The sequence below is a fragment of the Zootoca vivipara genome, chromosome 4, assembly GCF_965207765.1.
Source record: "Zootoca vivipara chromosome 4, rZooViv2.hap1.1, whole genome shotgun sequence".
Classification (NCBI taxonomy): domain Eukaryota; kingdom Metazoa; phylum Chordata; class Lepidosauria; order Squamata; family Lacertidae; genus Zootoca; species Zootoca vivipara.
The window spans coordinates 67546198-67573999 of record NC_142587.1 but is presented as its reverse complement, the minus strand read 5'-3'; the positions used below and the strand labels follow the sequence as shown (position 1 = coordinate 67573999).

Below are 27802 nucleotides of genomic sequence, written 5' to 3'. Positions count from 1 at the left end.
TCCAAATAATTTTTTATTTCCCTTACCAGAGACAAAAGACAACATTTAAAACAAACTTACAAAAGGACAAATATAACCCTATAATAAATATTTTATAAAAATGGCAAAAGCCACTACGGAGATGAAAACAATAGATGCAGTTTTTGGAAACTGTACAGGGTGTACAGTTAAGCAGAAGATTAATACACAGTGACAGGAGCTTACAGTTTAAATGTATTTGCTGACATTTTTGGCTAACTATCACTGTACTTTATGTGGCATTAGTACAAATGGAGTTTCAGAATTTAAATGTCTCCGAATATCATTGGATCTTTTATTAAAATACATAAGGGACATACAATGTAGTATATTTTAGCAAAATACATGCCTGTGATTTCACATCCTAAGTTACATATAAAATGTATACTGTATTCCCATTAATTACTTTAAAAATACTCAGGCAGTGCTTGGAAATGTAAACTTTTTCTTAATGTAGCAAAATATGACTATATTAAAAAATATTCAGGTAGTACTTTAAAATATATAATTTCTAATGGAGCAAAATACAGCTACATAAATATTCTGAAGTGTAGAGAGGAATTATATGAATTATATGAAGAAAAATTAACAACAACCAAGCGTGATCTCTAGACAAAAATGACAAATATTTTCAGAAATCTAAAGAATTGAAAAGTGGTGAGCGGAACTAAATAACATTTAGCACTGGAAAATAAAACAAAGCTTAATATACATACTCACATATTTACTAATTCCTAGATTAATAATCCAGCATTTTGGAGCCACATGCTAATAGGACTAGGACATTTCTGTTTTCACAATTCATTGAATACATTGTAGTAACTTAAAATCTATGCATTACTTTAAACACCTAAGTCATAATATACTTTCAAGGTTTTATGCATTTTCCTTCTAATTTCTGGGTGTATATGTTAGTCAATTGGGCTTTATATACATGGGTTTTAAAACAGGCAAAAATTCATCCTTGGAAATTTGCCTAAAAGTGCAGCATCACCTACCCTAACCCAACTCTTATTATCAGTGACAGTATGTGTATCAAAATTATCTCAAATAATTTATTTCAAAATCAGGAAACAAGGCCCCCCACAGCAGCTGGTTGCTACGTGGACGTTTGTGTCAACATGAGCAGAAGTTAGTTTGCATCCAGTAAAAAGTTTTTTTCTTTCTTCTTTATGTAACAATACTTGAGACTTGCATTAAGTTTTGGCTGGCCTGTGAAACGCAGCGCCAGATAACCAAATTCTATAAACTGAGATTCACAGCCTCTGCATTTAGTTTGCCACCACTTAAGCTATGTATCATTGCTATCATATGAGAATGTTTGTTTAGCTCTTCTTGCTGGACTTTGACTAAAGCTTCCTTTTCTTCCAGTCGTCCTTCTAGCTGTGACTTCTGAACTTCCAAGGAAGATGCCTAAAGACATATATTAAGATACTATTCAATCATATTTCTCTAAAATACATATTTGCTATCTAGTAAATTGGGTGAATCCATACATCAGAACAAAGAACAGTTAAGGAAACTTTATTGGTTTGGTATCTAAATGGACAATCCAGAAAATTGACTGGACAGAAAATTGGAATCAAACCAAGTTTTGAGATGAGTTTTTGGAAACCATAGTTCATGCTAATTATATTTTGGGGTAACAACTGCCCTAGAGACTGTTGCACGATGGAAGTAGGAAATAATTTATGAATCATAGTGCAGAGAGAACAGTGTGATGCTTCAGAAAGAGTCTGGTAACAGCTGGTGGTTGCAAGTCCAGGGCAAACAATAAATTGCTGGTCAGAAAAAACACCATACTCAGCGGATTCCACATGAGATGAGGGAAAAGCTGGAGAACACGAGACGTGCCTCATGTGACCAGAATTAGTGACGAAATTGACTGTCAGATGATGCTGACAAGAAGGTGTGCATATTTATCAGTGGATTGCAAACAAGGGTGTACAGTGCCATGAACAGGAAAGAGAGTTCAGAAAGCCGAGGATGCAGTGGACTTGGTAGGAGAGTGACAGAATGTACACCGCAGGGAACACAATTGCAAGACAGAAGGTTTTGGCGATTCATTGGCCAGCGAGTTGAGGAAGATTTAGTAGAATATGTTCAACTAAAGGTTGTATTACTGTCCCTCCCCACTATAAGAATAGTAAGGCCTTATTATTTTTACACTGTGGGTTCAGAATGGGAAACACCATTGCTCCACACAGAAGGCTCAATGATAAACTGCATTTCCCATCAGCCTCAGCCAGCATGGCTAATGGTCAGGGATGATGGGAATGGTAACCCACAACTTCTGGACCACCAGTTTCCCAACACCTCAATCCTTCCATCCTAAATATGACTATGCAGAAGCTCGTCTTACTGAGTTCAACGAGGTTTACTCCCAGGTAAGCAAAAACAGCATTGCAGCCACCACCTACTCCACTTAGACAGAAATATTTATTTGCAACAGTAGTGACTAATTCCCTGATACCATTAGAATTTTTCCAAATATGACAAACTCCAGCAGAAAGCTTACCTTAATGCTCAATTCTTTTCTTGCCTGTTCCGTTTTACTCAATTCCTTTCTAAGGATGTCTACAGTCTCCTCCATATCTGATTTTTCCTTCTGCCTGGCTTTAAGTTTTTCTTCCTGAATCTTTACCTTCTGTTGCAAACCTTTTGAAGAATTTATGAAAGAAAGAAGTTTGGGTTTTTCTTTTTGCCAAATTACAAAACTTCTCTAAAGCGACCACTGACCACTGAAAGTTACACCACAGTGCCATCTACTGAGCAAATGCTAATAGTTTGTGCTCCAGAGTTAAGTGATTGCCTGCCTAAGCAGATATACATCTTTCAGTTGAGACAACTGAGTTCAAAGGGGTAACCTAGAGCTTTCCCCCATTAAAGTATATTTAGCTTTTTTTTAAAAAATGTGTCACCTGTGCTTTTTTAAACAAACACAATTTACTCTGAACACACAATGGAAGTTGCTTCCATCTAACAGGTTACTGTAGCTACAACATGACCACCTTATGACCAGTAAACCAGCACCACAATGGTTACTGCTGTTTCGTAGACCGTGAGCAGGGATGTATTGTTCTCAGGCCAAATGAAGAAAGTGGTTGTGACATCTGTACAAACCTGTGCTTGTGACTGTGCATCAATAAGGTGACTGTGATGATTAATGGGAGTTTCCCAAAGTAAATACCCATGAGCCATTAGAGGCATGCTACACTTGCATATTTGGTGGTCTATTTTGAGAGTTTGAATCTGGGTCTAAATGAGAGAACATGCTGTTCTTCAAACATCAGCAAATCCCAGAGCGAGCAAAGGAAATTGGGTAAAGTATCACAGTGCTACAGAGCTGTAATTGCAAACTCCAAAGCAAAAATGATAGGATCACCCAATCTATTGAAATAAGAGGTACGTCTGTGTATTTAAAGATGGTTTGAATGTAGCATAGCTGGAGAAAAACATGTTCCAGGTTTTGTCTATAAAACTAGACTCCTGGTGAAGCTATTATAGAAGTCAGAACTAACTTACTTGATATTTTCCCATCTTTCTCTTGCAAATGTTTGTGCAATTCTTTTCTATGCTCTTCTGTTTCTAGCAACTGACTGACAGTTCTGAAAAATGGAAGGGTACAAACATTAAAGATCTTCCAATGGAAGAAAGGTAAGAAAATCACTCCCCTTATCATTAGTGTCATATTACAGCAACATTTACCTATCATTCAGAGTGATTAGCTAAGAAAGTCAAATGAATTTTTCAACGTTATTCCTGCATTTCATTATTTCCATGTATCTATTGTAAGCCAAATAATATTCCTCCATATTGTCAATTGCAGAAAAGGGACATAAAGCAAAGTACAAGCAAAACAAAACACCCACCACAGACATTTGCAAACAACATACCTAACATCAGAAATTCCCATGTGAAAACAGTGGCGATACTATTTTTTATTTAATTGTACTTACAACATCCCTGTAGATTGATTTTTTAAATATATATCTTACTTAACATTCAAAGACTATGTATTTGAAACTCACACAACATAACCACAGATCTTATCTATTTAACTGAAAACAAGAACAAGGCTTTCTCCTATCCATCACCACCATGAACGTCAACTGGCATTTCCCACCCAAAAACCATTTAAGAAAATGTTAAATGAGTCTAATTCTGAGATACCTATATGAACACATGGTTTCAATTCTCGTTTGTTTGGATAGGAGCCAGGAAATATATATAATTTATCAGATACAGAGATGAAACAATGTGAATTTGCTGCCTTAGAATGGAGAGGTGAAGGTATACCTGATTTTCAGCCATTGCATCCTATTTACGAAACTATTACACAAAATTCCCAAAGTGGGTTTACATTCGAGCGACCCATGTGCATAAGTGAAAATCACATAGAGGGGAAGTACCCTCTAAATGCCCTCTCAGCTGCTTTCTCTCCAAAAAATATCCACAACTGGAATTGAAGCTCTGGGACTGGCTGGAAGACGTGTGAGAAAGCTGCTGTGCTATACTGCATGCAACAGCTATGCCTCCAGTCTCTTCTCCACGCTCACAGGAGGGTCTCCTTGCGAGCCACAAGGACTTTCCAACTGTCTCCAGCCATTTCTGGGTTTGAATTTAATTCTTTAACTTTTTCCCAGTGCCAAGCGTATATGGTAGCACACAAGTGGGGTGTGTGTGTGCCTGTAATGCACTATTCTGATTTCCAGCATAATTGTATCTCTAATGCTGTAGACCCAAACCATCATCAACAGTTTTGTTTGTATGCTAGCTTTCCATGGTGAACCATGCTCAACCATCTCCCTCCCCCCCCCCTCAGTACTCCATTCCACGCTGTTCAGGAGGGGCCCCCAGAAAGACGAGGAGCAGACGAGGAGCGGACAGGAATGTCCCAGTTTGCAAGTTTCCTTCGGTTCGCAGTACTCAGAAGCTAAATCATTTTATTTTATGCAGTTCTAAAGACAACTGGACTATCTTGCATTGTTGAGTTTGTTGGAAGAACTGTATTAATTTTTATCTATTCGTATATAAATATAGTCAGAAGGAAAATGAAACATTCTTGCCCTTCCACAGTTTTGAAAGCTTTTGTGAATGTGGGAAATGGATGAAGTGTGAAGTTGAAAGTCTTGGTCAGAAGTGTCAAACAACTTCAAGTTGTGCATTTGACACAGATTCAGAATGATCTGCAAAGAATTACACTAGAGATTAAGCTTAATTAAAAAAAAAACCCCAAACCCACAAAAGCCATAAACAATAGTTTCACTTTTACTACGCAACTATATGAACCTGCTTGATTATCATCTTCATGATTGTTCTGTGCATGGAAAGGCAGCACACAAAACCTTTGAAAAACTGCAAACAAATCACAATACACTTCAGAATATTTCCAAGTATGTTAAAAAAAAACCCACTTGAAGCAGTTTTGATTAAAAATGAAGGTTTTCATTGAAACATAGCATCCTTTTAACTTAAGGTAAGAACCAAACTTACTTGTCGTTCTGTTGCTTGAGAGATTCATTCTGCCTTTTAATGGTCTCAAGTTGTTTATTCAGTGAATTACACATTAGCTGCAGTTCATTATATTGTTTTTCAATGGTTTCATGCCTAAAAAGAGAAAAATATTATTATTAAACATAATTAATTTGAAGCAGTTTCCCTAAACGTGTTCTGGTAACATGTGCCAACATTCCTACTTTCAAAATTACTGGACTTGTTCACAGGTGTGTTGACAGGTGTGATGTGGACAGATTTCAAACATTTGAAATCTGTGATCAGGACTTATTTTAGCGGTTACACTAAAAGGCAATTGATGGCCTAGAGAACTACTGTACTGCTAATTTTCCATCTGAAGAGGGCTAATTTTCCATGTAGATATAGCAATAAGGAACCTTGCACAGTAGGAAAAAAATCATAGAATTGTAGTTGAAAGTGTCATCTAGTTCAACCCTCTGCAATGCAAGAATCATAGCTAAAGAACCCCTAACAGATGGCCATCCAACCAACCTCTGATTAAAAGCCTCCAATGAAGGAAAGTTCTTATTAATGTTCAGTCAGAATCTCATTTCTGGCAATTTGAAAGAATTGGCTCAGGTCCCACCCTCTGCAGCAGCAGAATGCAAACTTGCTCTATCCTCCATGTGACAGCCCTTCAGATATTCAAAGATGACTATTATATCACCTCTCAGCTTCTCTTCTCCAGGCTAAACATGCCCAACTCCCTTAACCATTCCTCATAAGGCTTGGTTTCCAGACTCTTGATCATTATGGGCACCCTCTTTTGCACAGGTTTCAGCTTGCCAATGTCCCTTTTAAAGTACGATGCCCAGAAGTGGACACAGTACTCCAGATAGGGACTGACCAAAGCAGAATAGAGTGGTACTATTACTTCCTTTGATCTGGACACTCTACTTCTGTTGATGCAGTCTAGAATTGTCTTAGGCTTTTTGCTGCTTTATCACACTGTTGACTTGTGTTAAGCCTGTGGTCTGCTAACCCCTACCGTAGATCCTTTATGTGCTGCTGTCAAGCCAGGTGTCCCCTCCCCCATCATTACTTGTGCATCTGATTGTTATTGCTTACATATTCCAAATTCACCACCAAGGACTAGTTTATTTTCTGGTAGCTGTGCCCAAGTGTCAACACAAAAACCTGCTTTTGACAAGTCCTGTTCAGGTGTTCAGCCTGACCAGCCAAGGACAAAAAGTGTGTACCGTGTTTCTCACAAAATAAGACATTGTCTTATATTTATTTTTCCTCCAAAAAACACACCACGGCTTATTTTCAGGGGATGTCTTATTTTTTTTTGTTAAGTTTTTTTTATTTTTTACTGGTATTAAGCTTTCAGAGAGTTTTGCTGGGTCGGGGCTCGGTGCGGTGCGCGCTGCTGCCCTTGCCGGGTCCCGCTCAGTCGGGACTCGGCTAGGCGCGCGCTGCAGAAGCGCCATGCAGACCTGCTCCCACCACTAACAATACCCCAGTACATCTTATTTTGGGGGTACCCTGTTTCTCATATTTTAAGGCATCCCCATAAAATAAGCCATAGCAGGATTTTTAAGCATTCAAGGAATATAAGCCATACCCCGAAAATAAGACATAGTGATAGGAGCAGCAGCAATGCTGGCCGCGGCAGGAGGAGGAGGAAAAAAATAAGACATCCCTTGAAAATAAGCCATAGTGTGTTTTTTTGAGGAAAAAATAAATATAAGACGTGTCTTATAATATGAGAAACACGGTATGTCTTGCGGTTGTTGCTGCTTTGCTTTACACATTTTTCATGGTAGCTTAACATCTTACTTTTGAAGAAGGTCAATGGAAGATCTTTTCAGTATCTCATGTTCCTCGGCTATTGTCTGTAGCTTCCTATTGTGTTCAAAGAGTTGTTCAATATCACTCTGTGCCCGTTCAGATTCTACTTGCTGTGCTTTCAACAATGACTCAAGTTCTTCATTTTTTCGTTCAGTTTCCTTCAACATTGCAGCAAGTGTTCTAGCCTTTTGGAAAGACAAGGAGAATGTATTTCACTAGTGACTTATGTTTACTGCTCCATTCCATAGCTCACTTAAGGAACACGGTCTGGTCAATGAGAAGTCTACATTCCATCAGTAACTTCCAAAGGGCACCAAGCTATTCTTAAACTGGATAAATGTTAAAATTTTAAGGCTTTAGAAACCTCAAGTATTGTGGACTGCAAAAGGATTGCCGTTATGTAAAAATTTAATACAGTACCAGTATTTATTCCACCCAAGTAAGTGTAGCCTGGTTTTCAAAAACAAGGCATACTGATGTACAACAAGCTTGCACTGGTAGCTATGATCAGACAGCAAATTAATTCTTGTGCAAATGTTTGTTTTACCTACCTCTGACTCAGCTTGAGCTCTCTGGCAACGGTACTGGGCAATAAGTCTATCAGCTTGAGCAAGTGCTAAAGCCTTTGCTTCCAAAAGGTCTTGCAATCTAGTTTCTTTGGACTACAAGAGAAACCAGAAACAAAAGTAAATTGAAATACAGGTATGGACAAAGCAATCTTATGAAAAATTGTGCATATTAAACATGTACTCACTGCTAATGCAGAGAGTTTCTGCTCATACACATCCATTATGTCGGACACCCTTACATCAGTGGCTGATTCTTTCACCTGTGGAAAATGTTAATAGCATAAGCTATGACAGAACTTTTCCTACTTGGACAAATGAAAAGCTCAACAAAAGCAACCAAAAATGACTACTATATTGGCAGATAACATTGATTATCATTCCTGTATTAACAAAACAATAATATAAATTGTTAAAGGATTTATATAGAATCCATATAAATATATTGGTGCTTTATGCTCTGGCTGCAAGAGACAGTCTTGCAATAAGTTGTGCAGGAGATTCAGAGGTGTAACAGAGGTTAAGCCAGGTATAAGCCAACAGACTATTTTTTATAAATTCTGACTGCCTTTCTTCAAATCATTGATCACTTATTTTATGTAATTATTGTATACAGTATGTTATAATTTTCAGTGTGGAAAATTGTGGTGGTTGGGATTGTTATGGCCTTTGGTTAATACAATAAACTTTTGATAGAACAGAATATAAATATACTGACATTTCATTAAACTAATTCTCCATGATCTTAAGCAATTTACACTTCAAACAAAATTATCATGGAATTCAGAGTCACACTATGATGAAGATTTGCTTAGTGCAAGCAATTCAGCTTGCGAAATGGAACAATTCCCCCTCTGCATTGTTCCAGGTGTTCTCCTAATGCCCTACCACCAAGGCCAATTTTGGTGGGGGGTTGTGGGCGGGGGGAGCCCTGTTGCGAAAGTCAAAGTCTTTGTGCAGGGCTTCTGCTGCTGGGACTCATTAGGTGAATACCGCCCACAGTATTTTAGTTTACGTGACATACTGATGGCTGCTACAGAACACACATTCATTTCAAGTGACTCTATCTAGAACGCTTCTGTTCAGAAGTGTCCTGTTACACGTTATGTACTTAATCTACTTGCCAATAGGCTTTATTGAGTTCAGTGGAGCATGGCCTAATCCCTGGTCATTGTGGGTTCAGATCCCATATGGAACCTACTGCTTTGTAACAGTTTGGGCTTCTACTGTCTCTATCATGCCTTTGTGCAAAGCTTTCTATAGAAGCCTGAAAAATCAGATTGGAACAGACTGTTTTGCCTTTTACATATGCCAGGACAAAGCTGCTTTTATTCAAAAGATTATGTATCTTAAAGTCATTAACCTCCAGGCTAGACTGGAGTTTCTGTATCAGGTCCTGAATGTTGAAAGTTGCAACATCGTCATTTGGAGCACCAGCAGCAGAGCATTTCATTGGGTTAACACAGGTAATGGATGCTTGCATGTGGTTCCTTTTAGATGTATGCTCTGCTTCCTGTTGCCTGTAAGAGTTATTGGCCGCAATACTTTCACCAAGCCTATATTAAAAAAAAAACATATAAGATTAAATCAGCAGGAAGGAATTGCAAGTAAAATTTAAAGAGCTTTTTTTATGAAGCAGGATCAAGAACTAACAGAAAAGGCCAAAGTAAACTTTTAACATAAGACAATATTTTAAAAAGATGAAAAATAAGATACTCACTCTATGGCAGGAAAATCTGGCAATGGTGCTGCTTCAAACAGAATTCTAAGTCCTGCCTGCACTTGCTCTCTGTGGTCTGATGTTAAAGCAAAAGCCAAAGGTGTAACCAAACGTTGGTCCTAGACACAAACCACTTGTGAGTGCAGATAAGCAATTATTTTAAGCAGCTAGACAAATATTACACAAGAAGAAAAAACAAGTGATAAACACGTTCACTTTATCTGTTGCATTCTTAATGAAGCATTCTTTCATTCAACCTTTAATGCCTCCTCTGGGATATTTTGATTTGAAGCAGAAGATGTGGAAAGTATCAGATCTGCTCAATTCTATTGGAAGATCTCAAATGCTGTCACTGTACAACTACACTCTGCAACCAGACCTTTGGCTGATTAACACCCCAGACCCTTTAAAATGTTTCTGTGGGAGGGGTTATTGGTTTATGGGATTTTTTTGTCCTTCGTTTTATTATATGTCTTGTGTTTATATCTTGTATTTTTATGTTGTAAACTGCCCTGAGATCTATTAAATAAATAAATAAAAGCATACCCCGTGCTATAGGCAATACTCTTCTAAAAATGAAACTGCACTAAAGTTAAATTGGAACAATTATGTTGAATCAAGTGAAGTGTGAGCAAAACTCCACTTATACAGTGGGGCTTTCCTGGCCCCTCCCCTCTTGCACCCACAAAAGCTCCTAAAGGTTAAGTGATCCTTTAGAACAGGACAGATGAAAGCAGGGAATTGGGAGAGTTTGGAGGTAGAGGCCATTTCTATGCATACAAGGCACCTTTGGATTCAAAACACTGCCATGCCATGTACTTCTTTAAAAGGTGTGACTAAATTGCAATCTGGCTATGATGGAAAAGGTACGTATTTGAAGAATGGCAGCGAGTATGTTGTCTGTGGATACCGTTAGTCACTACCACAGAATGAGCACAATCATGTACACTGTCTATCTTAACAGGCATTTAAATGATCAAGTAAACCTTACCTGAAGAACTTTGTAAAAGTTGACTTCCATGTTAGAAACCAGCTGCTTAAGCTTGCTCATAAGATCCAGTGTTTTTAAGATTGCATCAGCAGCAAGCTTGCTGAAAAAAAGGTGATAATTAAAAGAAAAGTTATTGTACACCATAAATTTCAGCAATGAGTAGCATGTCACATCTACACACTGCAGCCACTTACCCCAAACCTGACATATGATATGGGGCAGATAAGGACATGTCTTCAAAGGAACAATTAGACGCTTTAAGAGCTTCAGATTATTCCTTTGCAAATGGACCTCATTGATCAACAACACTGACAGTGAACCCCACTGTGATTGGCTGCACTGCAGAGTTCTGCCCAGCTGACAAATAAAAAAAGTGATTAGAATTATTAAAACCACATATGAAGCAAGCAAACCTAGCCATATGGTAGAATTGATGTCATCCAATAAAAGGACCCAATTGTTCTGTTATGTTGGAGAGGATGGCAAATTAGGTACATACTAACATATGTGTTGGGAATGTTCACAAATAGAACAATTTTAGAAGGAAGTTTTAAAAAGAGATATCTCAGATTACAGCTCAGACAAACCAAATAAAGCATTACTTTAGATATGGACCAAGTAAGAAGCAAGGAATTAAGAACACATTTATTAACAGCAGCTAAAAGAGTTATAGCCAGAACTTGGGAATCCTTGCAATTAATGAATATTGATTACAGTCATACTTTGGGTTACGGCCGCTTCAGGTTGTGCGTTTTCGGATTGTGCACCGCGCCAAACCCAGGAGTCCCGGAACAGGTTAGTTCCAGGTTTCGGCGCTTGCACATGCACAGAAGCACTAGATTGTGCTTTGCGCATGCGCAGAAGTGCTGAATTGCGACCTGCACGTGCGCAGATGCGGCGCTGTGGGTTGTGAACGTGCCTCCCACATGGATCACATTCGCAACCCAAGCATCCACTGTACTGGTATATTATAGTCAGGCAAACAGCCATAATAATATAATAATTTATTATTTATACCCTGCCCATCTGGCTGGGTTCCCCCAGCCACTCTGGGCAGCTTCCAACAAAATATTAAAATACAGAAATCCATCAAACATTAAAAGCTTCCCTAAACAGGGCTGCCTTGAGATGCCTTCTGAAGGTCTGGTAATTGTTGTTCTCTTTGACCTCTGGTGGGAGGGCATTCCACAGGGTGGGTGCCACTACCGAGAAGTTCCCTGTAACTTGGCTTCTCGTAGCGAAAGAACCGCCAGAAGGCCATAATGGGCAAGCTGTTGCAAAAATTCATGGTGCCAAAAGGAGAAAGAAAAAAACAAGATTATTTTTATACTGTATTGTATTCAGCTTTATGTGCTTGGCAAAAAATAAAAAGTGGGTGGGTGTCCAGGAAAAAGGCTTTGGCAACCCCACCTGCCACTGAAACCAATGGGTTTTGACTATATGAGATTTTGGCTTTAGGCATGATTGCTGGAAAGTAATCCCTGTGTAAACTGTGGGTTTATTGTATACAAATCAAACAACTCAGATATAAGAAATACTTGCAACATATTTTGCAATATGGCATAGATAAGCAGGCAGTTCTCATTAGCTCACTCCTAATACTCTGTGTTCTCTAAGTTCATTTCACTGGTTTACTGTTATCACCTCATTATTATGTACTGTAAAATAATGTTTCGTATCTCCCCCACCCCGCCATTTTTTCTTAGTCATGTTTTATGATTTGTGTGTGTACAATTTTGTAACAATAAAATATTTTTTTAAAATAAAACTACTTTTGAGTTTGTTTTTTAAAACTGAAATGCAAAAACAAAACAAAAAACAAAAAACCAACCAATGAAGTAACAAACAGATTTTCTTTTGTGAAGAAACTTTGGAACAGCTATTTATATCTTACACTGCTCTTTGCTCTGACACTGGGTCTTTCATTTGCATAGCTTTTGCCCTTGGAGCTTAAATCAAACATTGCATATGTAATAGTCAATCTGCCTTGCATACTGAGATGTCTTGGAGTTCTTTTCTTAATTGAAAGAGGCCTGCTGTGACACAGTATTACTGTGATGATGCTTACAACATTCCCCCACCCCACCCTATTTGCCTGCTTAAAATTATGTATAAATGGAAAACTTGAACACAACACCTTTATTCCTTTCAAATGCATATCCATATAAATAGAAACTTCAGAATATTGTAATTAAAATGAAGGCCTTGAATTTCAAGGATATTTTGCCAGCTGCTGGGGCTCAACCAACCACTGTCAGTGTTAAGCCATTGGGCATGCTCACTTCCCCCTCTCATGCAGCCAGGCCTTCTGCCAGTGTTTACTTTTACTTTCAGTGGATCCTGGCTGGTTGTATTTTATTAAATAAATGGTTTTTAAAAGTCAGCTACATACCTCAGGGTTTGAAACTGGTTTCTTTTCAAGTTTATTTCAGTTTGTTTTAAAACATGGCCTGCTGTTTGCAGGACATGAGCAGTCAAGATTTGCAGAAAGTGAAACTAAATGTTGCAGAACTTGACCGCATGAACCAGGCTTTGCTCAAGCTTGTTGTAGCTTACATGTGGCTTGGTGTTGTAAATGAACAAAATCTGTATGTTCGGGCTATTTTTCCCCTAAAGAAAGATAATGTAAGTGTATCCTTAAGAAGATTGAACCTAAGGGATTGGGTCCAGGGTTTTTTAAACAAAATGTGCTTACCTCAGTTCAGAGTCCGTTACCTTTGCCCCAAAGCCAAAGTCAATCCCACTGCATGTGAAGTGGTATTCAATTAAAGATGTACATTTGTTAGCTGTTAGAGCCTTAGTAACATGCATTTTTAGCGTATCTTCTGCACAAAGCGGTAGGTTCTGTTAAGGATAAATCTGACTAATGAACAAATAATTATTATTTTTTTACAGAAGGAAATATTTAGCAGGAGAAAATTTGTACTTTACTAGGAGTCTCCAAGTAGTGTCCGTGAGGGCTGATGCTATTCCTTAAATTACTTTTCAGCAATTTAGAGACTGGATAAGTGTATGTGTATTAAAAGCCAAACAGAAATTTGCAGCTCTAAGCTAATCTAATTGGTCTTGATTTCTGTCTAAATTCCAGAAAACTCTGATCATATAATCATTATGCACACATGAAATTCTGGGGACTCTTTGGTACATACTTTTCTGGATGTACATTTTCTATAATAAAAATCCAGTGCATGAAGGGAAAATGTGTAAACACACAGAATACATGCTCAAGAAGTGCAACTGTTTGATTTCTGAACAGCCCCTTCACATATTTAGGCATATGACTCTTCACACTTATGTTTGTCATGACAAATGCTAGCTTTGTGCAGAAAATGCATCTGTTGTGTAAACTATAAAGCAGCCTTTAACAAACACTGTTCAGATATGTACCACCTTTCTAAAGTCCCTTTTAACCATTACATTGTATTCCTGTTACAAAATATAATGCATAGACACCATATTTTATCCTGAACCATTTTAAGACCAATATTTTCTGTAGTTTGCCTGTTTACCCAAAGTCTTGGGTTTAAAGTACAGGTATTATTTAAATCAAATGTATTTCATCTATTTTACAGACTACTGAGTATAGTTTTATGGTAAGCTTATGATCACAACAAAGAACGTAGATCAAGGATATTTCTCAAGATATCAACAGCGCCGATCATTCTTTCACACTTCTTCTTTGCCAACAGGTCTTCTAAGACATGATCCGGCAAATGAATATGGTCAAGAAGAACAGGAAGAAGAAGATCCACAAAGCGTTCAGCTGCAGCACTGCACCCTGTATCAATAACATCCTGTAGTAGAAGAATGACATACCTTGTTGGCACTCAGGTAACCAATAATATATACTACCCTCTCCTCAAATCCAAAGCCACTCAGTCTTCATCTCAAGGTCCATGAAACATACCAAGGTCCATGAAACATACCATTCCCATTATTAGTTTTTTTTCTCACAGAAGATAGATTCTGAAACATATTCCAGTCCAATCTGATGAAACTTAATTACAATACAGTATTTCACAGTGGCAAGTGCACTACTGTTGGTATTTATACTGTAAGCTTAAGAACTTGCAAAAACTATAGGTGGCAGACATTTTATTACAATGTGCATAAGCCTTGTGAAGCAGAGGCTTAAGATCAAGGGAAAAGAAAGGCTGGAGGATCCATGTACATCTTCTCCCTCTTCCTTTAAAAACAATTCTTCTACCTCTGAGCCTTCCATACTGTCCCTTTCCACTCCATGGGGAGAAACATCAGACTTCACTTCCTTCACTGATGCAGAGGAGTCCTAACCTGGCTACTCATAAAATCACCCTGAGCCAAGGTGAGGCAAATATACCTACAGAACACCAGGTGTAAAGACTGCCCCCTCAAACACTAGATAGAGGTAGTTTACCCCAAATTTCCATTCAAGTTGATTTGCAAAAACATGCAAATGGCTAGCAATAACCTAATGAAGTGGCCAAAAGGCAACATGTATATTTTTAAAAAGTTAAATACGAACCTTTTGCGATATTATTTATAAAATATAAGAACTATTTTTGCATTGGCTTCATTTGCTATTTTCATATACAGTTGCCAGTAACAAAACTAGCTAAGGGCTTAACGATACAGTATTACCAAATGACAAGGCTAGAAGTGAAGCAAGTTGTTTCTGGTTGGGATGTGTGTGCCACAGCTATGAGTCTGCAGCAAGTGCCTCATTTTCATATTGAATGGACTGGCTGGCTGAGAAGACATTTGAAGCCAATTGTAAAAGAAGTCGGTACCTCAAATATCTCCCTGAACAGCTCTAACACAAGAGCTGAGCAGTTTTCGGATGCTTCCAGAGGTTGGTTTGACCAATGTACTAAGAGGACAGATGGCTCTGAGGGCTTAGATCGAGTTGCAAGTCTTGTGCTCCCACAGCTTGCCTTATTTGGCTCCAATATTGCCTGACGCAAGATGTGACGGAGTTCCGTTACCGAACAGAAGGAAAGTAGCAACTCCAACACCTAAGCAGAAATGAATATCTTTCAGATTACAGGAATGGAAAGTTTCATCTCACAAATGAACTGCTTGTTTTACCCATGTTACAACTGCAAAGGACCTGCCAAAAATCTGACCTCCTATATACAAGTCTGTATTATACTGGAAACACACCACTGATCCATTCAGCCTGCAAATGCCAAACGTTTACAGTTCTCTCGCTCCTGCCCTCAGGGATACTTTAAAAGGAGATGTCAGAGCCTGAACTTTCTGCATGTAAAGCATGTGGTTTTCCTCAGTCCTACGGTCAGTCAGTGCCTGTATAGGGAGATCTTATATAAAAGCATGGTGGAAATAGCATTCACAAAATATGAAGGAACCCAACAGAGCATAAATCTCACAGCCACAGTTCAAACACACACATTTTCCCCACACAAGGATGTAAGTTTCTACACAATTTAGAAAAGATCTGCTTATTTCCACATATGATGTGGAAAATATAAGATCTGAGTTAATATCATGTGTGTGTGTGTGTGTGTGTGTGTGTGTGTGTGTGTGTCGCAATCTATTCTGCAAACTGTTTTATTTGAATACACACACTCATTCATTGTGGTTTACTTGGCTTGTAAGTAAAGTTTAATCTTACTGTAATAGTAAGCACAGCATGATCCATACAAGCCTAGCTGCCCAAAATATGTAGGTATCAACATTAGTGTATTTCACCATATTTCAATGCATTTACTTAAAGTTAAGGATGGATGTAAGAATGCTCAGTATCTGGATTCTGTTAAGGCGTATCACTATAAAGATATTTAGCTGTAAAGTACCTTTGCTGAAGAATCAGAATCCCTTCCATGAAGGAGACCCAATACCTGAGTGACGCAGGAGGTAAAATGTTCATATCTACATTGTTAAAAGGAAAAAAAATGTTGAAATACATTTTGGAGACATTGCTCAACATTCAAAAGAAGGATTTCTTGAGTATTGCTCATAATTCATTTTTAGTTTAAATAGTGTAGCTTTAACTATTGAAGAATGTCAATGAGTCACAGTAAGTGGTGCCAGTAAAGACTGGCTACAAGGGCTAATACACCAACTAGAAGAGTAAAAATAGCCCAAACACAGCATATCAATGCTATAAATCAATATTATCAAACAAGTGTTTTTGAGTCTGGGTGTCAATCCCAATGTCTAATTCATAGCACATAAAATAAAGTTCAAATTCTTACATGTTGTTAAGGCAATTCTAATTAAGCAAGACATAGAACCTAATGCAAATATGACGGTCCTATGCACAGATGTCATTTAAGCAATTTTTTCTTGCTCTTCAGCCAAAAAGACTTATATAAGATCAATAAAAACAAGGTATCCCTGCCTACAGGCTTACAAACTGAAAGACGTTATACAAAAGGAAAAAGGGGTGGAGAATGGGGTGGGGGAAGCAAACAAATGCAGACACCACTTCTTAAAATTTCAACGTAAGGACCACTTTGAACAGAAACACTAGGAGAGGAGTCAAATGGAACTTCTCTCTCAGCAAAACATGCCAGTATGAATACTGAGAACCTATTTGCTTTCCATTCAGGAAACCATACACGTTTCAAATATCTATTCTGAAAATTAGATTCTGCTGCTCTTGGAATACAGCTGGAGATGTGCTGTTGATTACAGCATTATAGGAAAGAAAAGCAGCATAATTTCATTTTCTGTTTATTCCATTATGGTGAAATTTCAGATCTAGCAGGTGATAACAATGTAGGCAAAGCTAAGTACATTCCACATGTGTTGAATGGGCAAGAGTGATATAAAATTATATTCTGGTCTGGTGGAAGGGAAATAAAGATATTTCTTGACACTTCATCCTGGTAATAAAATGGATGCTAACACCAAAAATGTCAGGCAGCTGGATAATCTACAGATCTTTCGCTTTTCTCAGTGGCAGGAGGGAGAAATGACATCTAAGGGCATGATTATTGAAAATGTCCACTCTGCAGGCCTTAAGATACCACAGCTGTTTCACAAACAGAAGGGAATACATCTTCTAAAATGGTGCTGAATGAAACAGCAGCCGTCATAATCTTTTACTGTACTTTGAAATTTAGAAGCACCACAGGTAAAAGTGCTCAAGAGAAAAGTCCAGCCTGCCTCTTGCCTGACATTGGGATGCCTATAATCCCAGTCTTCTCACCATAGACAGATATGCACAAAGGGCTACAGGAAAGACTGTGAAGTAGAAAACTTAGCTTCTGTCACATTTAAAGCCACATGATTACAGAGCTTAGGACAGAAAAATGTTCAAAAACGAACACACAAATTAAGGAACAATAACAGAGAGCCCCCAAAAGATATTTGTAGGTAGGTTTATTTTGAAGACATACTTGGTAAGATAAACTGCAATCTTGGGATTTTTCAGGAGATCCATTAGAAGATCAACAGAGTACTTTCTTGTTAGTGTTCCATCACCATTCACAAGAATGTTGAATATTAACTGGAAAGTCTGATGAATATTTCTGGAATGGAAAAGCTAAACAAAGAGCCCTGATTTAAAATAATGAACCATCACACACCCAGTTATATCAATGCAAACCTATAAATCTGAAATATGATAGCAATAAATAGAATTCAATTGAATTATAAAAGATATGCATAGTTAGTAGAACAGGCCTGCATTACTTGATTTGCACAGGTTGCTGGTGTAATTCCACATCCTGCCACAAATATTATTATCGGCAAGATTAACATGCCTGAAGTAGAAGCTATTTCTTTAAAAGAAGAAGAAAAGAACACGTCCTTACCTTTTCTCCAACTTCTTCATTTAATGTAAGACTTGACAATATTGAAAGTGCGAATACAACCATTGTTAAACTACTGTGGGCCAAGAAACTGATCAGAGTACGATAGAAACTCTTCACATTTGTCTAGTAGAGAAGAAAAAACATTGCTAGAAAAAGTTGCATTTGAGTGTAACCTGTTGCTGCCTAAGTCAATATATTCTATTCCAGACATCCCCAAACTTCAGCCCTCCAGATGTTTTGGACTACAATTCCCATCATCCCTGACCACTGGTCCTCTTAGCTAGGGATCATGGGAGCTGTAGGCCAAAACATCTGGAGGGCCGCAGTTTGGGGATGCCTGTTCTATTCCTTACCATTTCACTAGATTATTAATTAAAAGATTGCTTTCCCATGGAATGTACATGTCATTTCACCAATATCCATTGGAACCAATAATGCATTAATGTTTTATTTTAATGTTACTTTGGAATGATGTTTAGAAACCTTTAGAGTGTGAAAGACAGTAGAGATCCAGGATGGCCAACTCAAGAAAATAAATGTTTACACTTCATCTCTGAAGTTATTTATATGCAAATTTCCACTGAAATCAATGAGATTCATATACATTTGTGAAAGATTGCAAAATGTTAGTGTTCACTGAGAAGTGAAGGGTATTTTTTGAGGATTTGCCCAGTCCTTGGATTTCAGAAATATTAGCATAGCTAAAGGGAGAAAAAATGAGGAAATATGAAATCTATATAAAACACCTTTACCGATGAACTTTGCCAAAATTAGATCTAGTGTTTGTTAAAATAATCAAAAGCTAGACGAGTCATATCCAAAAGTGGTGTGGAAAGTCCTCATTCTCGACTTTTTTCCTGCATTACATTAGTGTAATCATTTTCTCTGGGCTCATTAACATGAGACTATAGTCCTGTAGTTTTGAAGGTACACAGGAAATGTATTTACCATCTCTGCTAAATATGTAAATACAGAAGGAAATTTCCCCAGTTTAACCAAGCCATTTCTTGAAATTCTAATTTCTTCCATGTTCTTTGGAGATAATGGTTGTGCTCATCTGCTATATTAGATCAAGAGAAATAATCAACTCCCACTTGCTCACTTAAAGTTTCACACACTCAAATGATTAGACTTCCCCTGTCTTCAAAAAGATTTCAATAAAGAAAGTTTCTTACCAATGACTTAATATGTGCTTGAATGGATAGATTGTGTCGACACAGATTTGCCATAAGTCCTAGGCATGGTATTGTTAACTCATCTTCTGTAGACTGACTAAAATAAAAGCCCATTATAAAGCAATCTACTTTGTTAACATGTTTATTACAATTCCATACTTCATTTCTTATAAAACTGATTCCTTCAAGTTAATCATTATCCCCTCAGATCAACTTTCACTTTGTTATCCAAATCAGTAGAATGATCCCACATGCAGAACACAAGTAAATCACTGTATTGAAATTGTTGTATGCTTATATCTATCATTTATTAAACTATGTGCTGCTCACTTTATAATTACGCACAGAGTGCAATCCTACAAAAATAAGCTCCACTGAGTTTAACAGGACATACTCCAAGGTTAGTGTGTACAGGATTACAGCATAAGCCGTTCAAAACACATATCAGCCTGCCCACCCACATACAGCTGTTGGTGTCATAATGACTTTAGTGGTAGGACTTAGCACTTCTTGCAGAAGAGAAGCCACTAAGGAGAATGAAAACCCAAGTGTAATTATCTTTATTATTTTTACTGAAAACAAAATTTATATGTCTTATTCCCCTGCCCAAATACATATGCTACTTTTATTTTAGTGCATTTTAGAGACTGACCTGAAGGTGGCCAATTAAACACTCCTCTGAAACTAAACAGGTGTGTTTGAGAAAGAAATGATCCAAATAATTCCTTGTGGACGCCTGGGAACAATAGAAGAGATTGCCAATCTTGCCACCTACCTCTGTAGTGATTATGCAAGTTGGATTAACGGAGCAGTCATTAGAATGGATGGTGGTGAAACTAAACAGGAGTGGGTATGACAAATATCTGCATAGGACTCTCCTTCCTTGGAGGTTTTTGAGCAGAGGTTGGATGGCCATCTGTCATTGATGCTTAAACTGAGATTCCTGCATTGCAGGGGGTTGGACTAGATGACCCTTGGGTCCCTTCCAACTCTTAAGATTCTATGATTTTATGATTCTATGAAACCACCTGGGAAGTGGAGAGGAGGGAAGGGAGTTTAATCTCTCTTTGCTTGCTTATTGCAAGTTCAGATCTACCCACCAACACTACCTCTGTCCCATCTTCCCATCTCCTAACTCAGTCGGTAGAGCATGAGACTTTTAATCTCAGAGTTGTGGATGTGCGCCCCATGTTGGGCAAATGTTTCCTGTGTTCCAGGGGGTTGGACTATATGACCCTCGTGGTCCCTTCCAACTCTACAATTCTATGATTCTATGAATACACCTCTGCTGGAAAATCTTTGGTCGTCCTGTTCTATCATCCTCAGTCTAACAGTCTTCTGTTCCTTAAAATGCACCTGCCCTTTCTCCCTTGCTGCCCCAATGCCTTAACTACCTCCCTGAAAACAGCTCAGCAGGATTTACTCCAAGATGAGCAAGTATACAACTGTAGCCTTACTGAGTAAGATTTAATCCTATGAGGTACTTACATATGATGCATAAGAAATGAAATTAAGTCATCAACATTAGTACTGCTATAGAATACTCTTGCATTGTAGGTCAATTTCTGCAGCAGTTGAATACTCTTGAGGGGGGAAAAAACAAATTATGATACAACTAAAAGATATAACTTTCTAGATATTAGGAAAGTATTTATTTGTATTAGAGCCATTGCATTCCATTTTCAGATTAGGAACTAGACAATATACTATTTCAAAACTATTAAAATCATTTCTCCTTGATGATTAATAGTCTTCTAAAAATTCAGTTTATACAAGTAATCAGTAGGTTAAGGCACAGTTTTTGAGTCCACAGCTCCCTTGACCATCTACATTCATTCTGTGGCACCCCTGTGGGACTCAGGGGCCCAAATATGTCACCCCTTGACTTCAGAGCTGGCAGCCTCTCACCCTTTTTTTTGAATACCCTCGCTTTTGAAGTGTTCCCTTAGCCTCCTCTCCTCTCCCCTCTCCTTGGGAGTCCTCCAGGCAGCCGCTCCTGGTCTCTGAGCTGCCCGCTCCAACCCCAAAGAGAGGTACCTCCTCATGCCACCTGCCAGGGGCCTGGGAAGAGGGTGCCCTCAGCCTAAGTAGATCAACAGAGACTGGCCAAAGGTGAACGTGAGGCCAGCACCTTACCTTGGGAGGCTGCAGTGGCAGCAGCAGGGGCTGCCAGGCCTGCATGCTGGAAAGGCTCCCCTTTGGCACTGGACACTCAGCTCCCAGGCAGGAATTGCACTCAGCAATCACAAGAAAGGCCAGCACAGAGCCTGCCTGGCCTCCCACTTGTCCGTCCAACTGCAAGGGCTGGTGGACTGGCTGGCCTCTCTCACCCACTTGCTTGCTTATATCTAATAATTTTAAAGCTTTACATTATTTACAAAAAAGAATTCCCACTATATGAACTATTAAGCATTACATTATGTTACCTGTAATAATACTGGATCAAGAGCATTGATAGAACTTCGATGAATCACACCTGCCAGGACACTACACAAATTGTAAGTATTCAGAAGGGCTTCTCTGATCTCATTATCTAAAACTAAAATATAAACAGATACACATAATCACTAGAAGCAACATTTCTAGAACAAAGGCAATTCGAAAGTATTTCAGAAAGTTATTAAAGCAAAATTTCCATCCAACAGCTAATTATATTTTAATAAAGAGTCTTTGAACCTATTTTTTAGATTTTCCTGAAATGTGCTGGGATATAAAGTAACTTAATTAAGCAAATTAAGAAAAAATGCTAGTTGCTTCTATAGATCTAGTCTTACACACTGGAAACAAGTAAATTTCCATCTTAAAACAAAAGGCCAGTTAACATATTTCCCCAAAGTCTGGCATATCTGCAATTAAAATCACCATCCCATTTATTTAAAAATATTTTTTAACCATTCATCAAAAGTTTGTGTAAGTATAAAGGTAAAGGGGCCCCTGACTATTAGGTCCAGTCGTGGATGACTCTGGGGTTGCGGTGCTCATCTCCCTTTACTGGCCGAGGGAGCCGGCGTACAGCTTCCAGGTCATGTGGCCGGCATGACTAAGCCTCTTCTAGCGAACCAGAGCAGCACACGAAAACACTGTTTACCTTCCCGCCGGAGTGGTACCTATTTATCTACTTGCACTTTGACGTGCTTTTGAACTGCTAGGTTGGCAGGAGCAGGGACTGAGCAACAGGAGCTCACTCCGTCGTGGGGATTCGAACCGCCGACCTTCTGAATGGCAAGCCCTAGGCTCTGTGGTTTAACCCACAGCGCCGCCTGTGTCCCTTATTGTGTAAGTATACCGGTACAAAAGTGTGAATAGAATTAATTCAAAACAACTTATAAATACAATGTAAAAATAAACAAAACAAAGTAAAATAAAATAAAATAAAAGATCAAACACAGCACAATTCCAAATGTCACCTAAAATTTAAAATGCTTGGTGAAAGAGGAAGGTTTTCAACTAGCACCAAAGCTTGTAATTTCCGTGCCAGCCATGCCACTGTAAGGAGGCCATTCCAAAGTTGTGGCACCATTGAAAAAAGAGCCTTCTCCTTGTGGAACATACTTCTACTAGAGAGGGTACTTGGAGCAGAGCCTCTCCAGAAGATAAGACATGGGGATGCTGGTACGGAAGAAAGCACTCCAGAATGTGGGTTCCAATTCTTACAAGGTTAAGCAACAGCATCTTTAATTGGACTTGGAAGCAGATAAGAAAACAATGTAGATCTTTCAAAATAGGTGAAATATGAACAGCTCTGGTTAAACCTGTCAAAATTCTAGCAGCTGAGTTATGCACTTCCATATACTCTTAAAAGGGCAGCCCCAACGCATTATAGAACTCCAACCAGGCTAATAGAGTGGCGATCAGCATGGCAAAGCTATCTTGTCACAGGTGATGAACCAGCCATAGGTAATAAAAGGCACTCCAGGCAATATCAAGTGACAATGATGGATCAAGGAGTACTCCCACCCTGTGTACCTGCTCCCAATCCAGAGCAAGTGAATACCAATTTCCTAGACTCCAAGTATTACCCATCCACATCCATCTTGTTAGGATTGTTTATTGACCTCATCCAATGCATTACTAAGTTCAGACACTGATTTTGTATTCCTGCTTTTCTTACAATAACTAAGTTGTTGTATTCATGAGCTGTACAAAAGCAATAAATTAATATTTAAAAAATATTTTTTAAAAAAACAACCACCCAAGAAATCTTGGTTATGACGATCAGAACACTCAAACATTACATTTTAGTGTGATGTCTGAGTAAGTTATATACAAAAGTATGCAAGAAATCAGAGCCAATCATAAGTTTTACACTACATTTTATCTGTAATTATGAAGTATCTTGACCGATAAAGCATTAAACAGCTCAGGATATGCGACTCAAATGTATTTAAGGCTTACCCAGTTGAGAGAGCAAGCCTAGGACATTCAGGGTTAACTGGGGGCTTGTATTTGGATCTTCAATGAGTTCCACTAAGCAGCATAGACATTCACTTGGTAAAATCTGGTTCGATGCAAAAAATCTTGTCAGCTTCAATCCCGAGATGACCTGGAAAAATATATTTAATAGGGTAACTACTAACTGAAGCTAAATAGTACGGTAGAACTCTAGTGAATACACAGCAGTATTCCACAAAGCTAAGTAAACTATTCACTTCATTGAAAGTGAGTTCAAAGACATAATATCCTTAACTTTCTCTTGCAAAAATCAATAGAACTTAACAGGTCTTACGGTAATTTAGAGTGGAGCCATTCTTTTCAAAGACCATTCTTTGAAATAAGTACATAATCAAATACATAAACAAAAGCTTACTATATGTTATGTGTTTACCATACTTCTAAAAAGACCTCTGAGTAGTAAAAACACACCAGAGCTAGATAACATGTTAACAGCATCTTCCGAAAGTATGACAGTTGAACAAAATGCTTGTGTGTCCTTGTGAATGCACCCTCAGAAGAACACTTCAACCTAGATGCTTACAAAATTGGGGCTTTTGAGGAGTGGCTAAAGGTAGAAGATCTGCAAGAATTCTAACTTGAATACTGTATGCAGACAGAATTGGGGAGCTGGTGGAAATTCGACACAGACTTATTAACTACAATTTTCAGACTTGTTCTATGCATTTTAATTAATTAAAAAAACTAACCAAGTGGCTTCCAACTGAAAATAGGCAATATAGGCTCCAGTGCTACAAGAACTGCCAAAGGCCTATGGATAAGCACCTTCTTCCATAGTGGGTCAAGGTTACAATTAAACAAAATGTAGTTCAGATAAATAATGAATATTGATGTTTCCTATTTTAGATTTATCTCCTCCACCTTTCTGAACATCAAGAGAGGTTTGTAAAGCAATATAAAATAAACAAATCAGAAAGCCAAAGCAATCAGAACTAGCACCTAAACAAAATTTCGCGAATCAGTTGATTCTGAATGCCTTTTTTAATACAAGTGTATACAGGCAGCAAACATATTAGACGTGTTTGATGTGTGTGACCATGCAATATATGCAATTTCACTTAAATGTGTGGTGCTTTGGAACGTAACCGCTGTGTAAATTGCCTGTACTGTATAGATTTATTTCAGAATCCAAGGGAGCCTCAGTAGAGATTAAGTTCCATAAGTTTGGTTGTCCTCTCCCCTGTAACCACCTTCCATACCTCTGAAACAGAAAGGACACAGAGCAGTCTCCATAGTCGACCACAGTGTGTGACCAGGTTCAGATTGTGAATCCCACAGATCAGGGCTTTTAACATTTTGGGGGGGGAATTATGTAAGCTATTCCAAGTCCATGGAATACAGCAAGCTATAAAATAAAGTGCAATAAATAAAAGAAAAATCCCGTGATGAGATCCTGAGTTAAGGGGTTTCAGAATCATACGCTCTTTATGAGGTACCATTATAGCCCTCATATGTGGGAATTCAGCTTTGCCTGGAGGGACACTGGGACCCCATCCCTGCTTTAACAGCAGTGCCACACAGCATTAAGCTTTCCATTTTTATATGCCTGTCAGCTAAGGAACCAGTAGAAATCAAACGGGGGTGTATTTCCCCTCCCCGCTTCCAATCTCCACCCCTACCTCTCACTTTTTCACATAATGTAGAAAATTGCACTCTAGGTCCCCGCGATCTCCAAATAGGGCTTACTGCCAGGTGAAGTTTGCACAGGTGAAGTTTGCCTCGGCCGCTTTATTTGCAAGGCACTTTTTCGCTGTGCGCATCGGGGTTTGTTTGTGTTGCTGCTGCTGCTGCTATTGTTTTGCTTTCGAGAGAACATTCCTAAAAACAGAAATCCCACAGGAAAGGGGGCATTCCCAGCCGCACAGAAGAAGCGCTTGCGTCAAATCCCGGCCAGGCACCCGCGACCAGCCGAGCCGAGAGACGGTAAGCCGCACACGGAGCAGGTCCGCTCGGCTGCTCTCACCTCCAGACTCCGCTGCAGCAGCGCTGCGTTGGGCGGGGTCCGCGCAGCCCGGTACTGGGAAGCCGCGAGGAGCAGCGACTTCATACAAGCCGGCGCGTCCATAGCGCTGGCGGTCCAGCTGCCGCCGCGGACCTTTTTCCTCGCAGCGCCTCAAACCCCGCCGTCAGAAAATCGTATTTGGCGCCTTGGCCGCCATTTTGACGCGAGGAGGAGTCCCCGGCGCAAGCCGGAAGCCCCGGTGCATGCCGGGAGGTTGGAGAGGAAAGCCGTTGAAGTCCTCTCGTCGAAAGGGGGAAGGGGGAGAGGAACGAGGACAACAAAAGAATAGAACGAGACACCCCCCCCCCCCGTAGCCTATAAATCGATGCTAGACGGAGTGGGCGGCCGGGGCAGAGTTATATCCGCCCGCGGATATAACTTGCTTCTTTCGCGCCCTGTGGCGAAGCCTCTGCTGCGTAGTACGGTAGCAGCAGCAGCTCTGTGGGAACCAGGGCGAGCGAGAGAGAGAAGCAGTCCTTGCCCCGGTGCACGCTGGGAGGAAAGGGTCACAAGCGGCGCTATTTTTGTCCTGTGGCTGCTCGTGAGGTGCGGCTTTTCTCCTCGTGTGGGAGCTCTCGTGGCGGATGCGCGCTGGTCCGGGGTGGGCGCAGCTGTCCGATAGGAAATAAAAGATAATAGCCGAGGAAGAATCGTGGCTGTACAGACATCGCAACGAGCAGCGGCGAACTGGCCCGTTTCCTATTGTGCGTGCGTGTGTCCTGCCAATTTGGTTTGTGTGTTTGCATCAAGATAGGATGCTGCTCTGTGGCTCTCCTGCACTCTCTTGGGAGGCCCCAAAAATATTAAAGGAAAAAAAAAGCACTGGATGTACATTTCCAAAATATAAGATAAAAAACAAAACCTACACACAGCAACAGTGTTTTCTGTTGTGTAGCCTCCTATTTGTTATGTACAAATGGCTTTAGATACCTAGTAGGTCCATAAATGACCATATAGCATATATTCAACACAAAAAACAACAATTTGTTGTTGACAAAGGACAGCTGGACATATAAAGGGCCCCATTACCTTCAGTACTTTAGGGCCTCATCAAACCTAAATCCAGATCTCTGCTTGTGCAGTAAACACAACAGTGCATTATAATTCACCATGCATAAACCGGTTCAGGTGACTTGCTGCATACAACTGATGACGTGGACTTAAAGTATAAACTTTGCTGCAAAGTATAATCAAATTGTGGAAAACAAGAGGCATAAAGAGAAACACTTAAATGTACCTCACAAACCCAAAACATCATGCAGAGATGTTCAGGATGGTGCAAGCTCTTTAATCTTCCCTGGAGATGACGGGGGGGGGGTTCATTTTTTGGAAATCCTCTAACGTTACAATAAAACACTACTGAGTGAATTTGGATGAAATGAGCTGCTAGCAACTGTAAAACTTCCTGCTCACATTTGCTGTCCATCTTCTCTCTCCTGATCAGTTTTCATGTGTTGAAATTATTCCTGTAGTTGTTGCACTGAACTTTGTTCTGATTTTGCCCTTTATGATATTTGGTACATTGATTGACATTACTCTTCTGCAAGGAGGTTGCTTCTCTTATGGTTGCTTACTATCTTCATATAATCATAAAGAGGACATCTACAAGGGTCCTCTGGTGTTTGCTAGAGCCTAAGGCTAACCCTTTCGATAGTCCCAAAGAGACAGCTTCTGGCTCCTTTCCCTTTACCAGTTAATCCACTTTCCATGTCTACTTGTTATTTCAGTTTCTGCATTCTTCTCTTCTTCCAGATACCATTCCCATGGTCTTTAAAATTGTGTCGATGCCCTACATCTGTGGGGT

At 39.2% G+C, this 27802-nt stretch overlaps 1 protein-coding gene across 1 annotated transcript; it reads right to left on the bottom strand.

The window, feature by feature from the left end:
* CIP2A (cellular inhibitor of PP2A) lies at positions 1-26478 on the bottom strand. The gene is made up of 21 exons (XM_035116262.3): positions 25960-26478; positions 23940-24087; positions 21971-22083; positions 21033-21127; positions 19545-19641; positions 18370-18492; positions 17953-18098; positions 16402-16477; positions 15376-15600; positions 14241-14400; positions 13302-13443; positions 10607-10706; positions 9616-9734; positions 9259-9451; positions 8084-8158; positions 7881-7991; positions 7318-7514; positions 5515-5628; positions 3544-3626; positions 2537-2676; positions 1-1431 (listed from the first exon to the last, which is right to left on the bottom strand). The coding sequence occupies exons 1-21, from the start codon at positions 26059-26061 to the stop codon at positions 1261-1263; spliced, it is 2730 nt and encodes a 909-aa protein (XP_034972153.2). The 5' UTR covers positions 26062-26478; the 3' UTR covers positions 1-1260.
* Positions 26479-27802: the final 1324 nt, after the last annotated feature.

Bases quoted from the DNA above. Each gene is read 5' to 3' on its own strand.
- CIP2A (XM_035116262.3), bottom strand. From the start codon at position 26,061: ATGGACGCGCCGGCTTGTATGAAGTCGCTGCTCCTCGCGGCTTCCCAG. The intron at 18,099-18,369 runs GTAAGGACGTGT...CTCTTTGTTTAG, and splicing joins ATGAAGAAGTTGGAGAAAAG to CTTTTCCATTCCAGAAATAT. The intron at 7,992-8,083 runs GTGAGTACATGT...TTTCTCTTGTAG, and splicing joins AGAAACTCTCTGCATTAGCA to TCCAAAGAAACTAGATTGCA.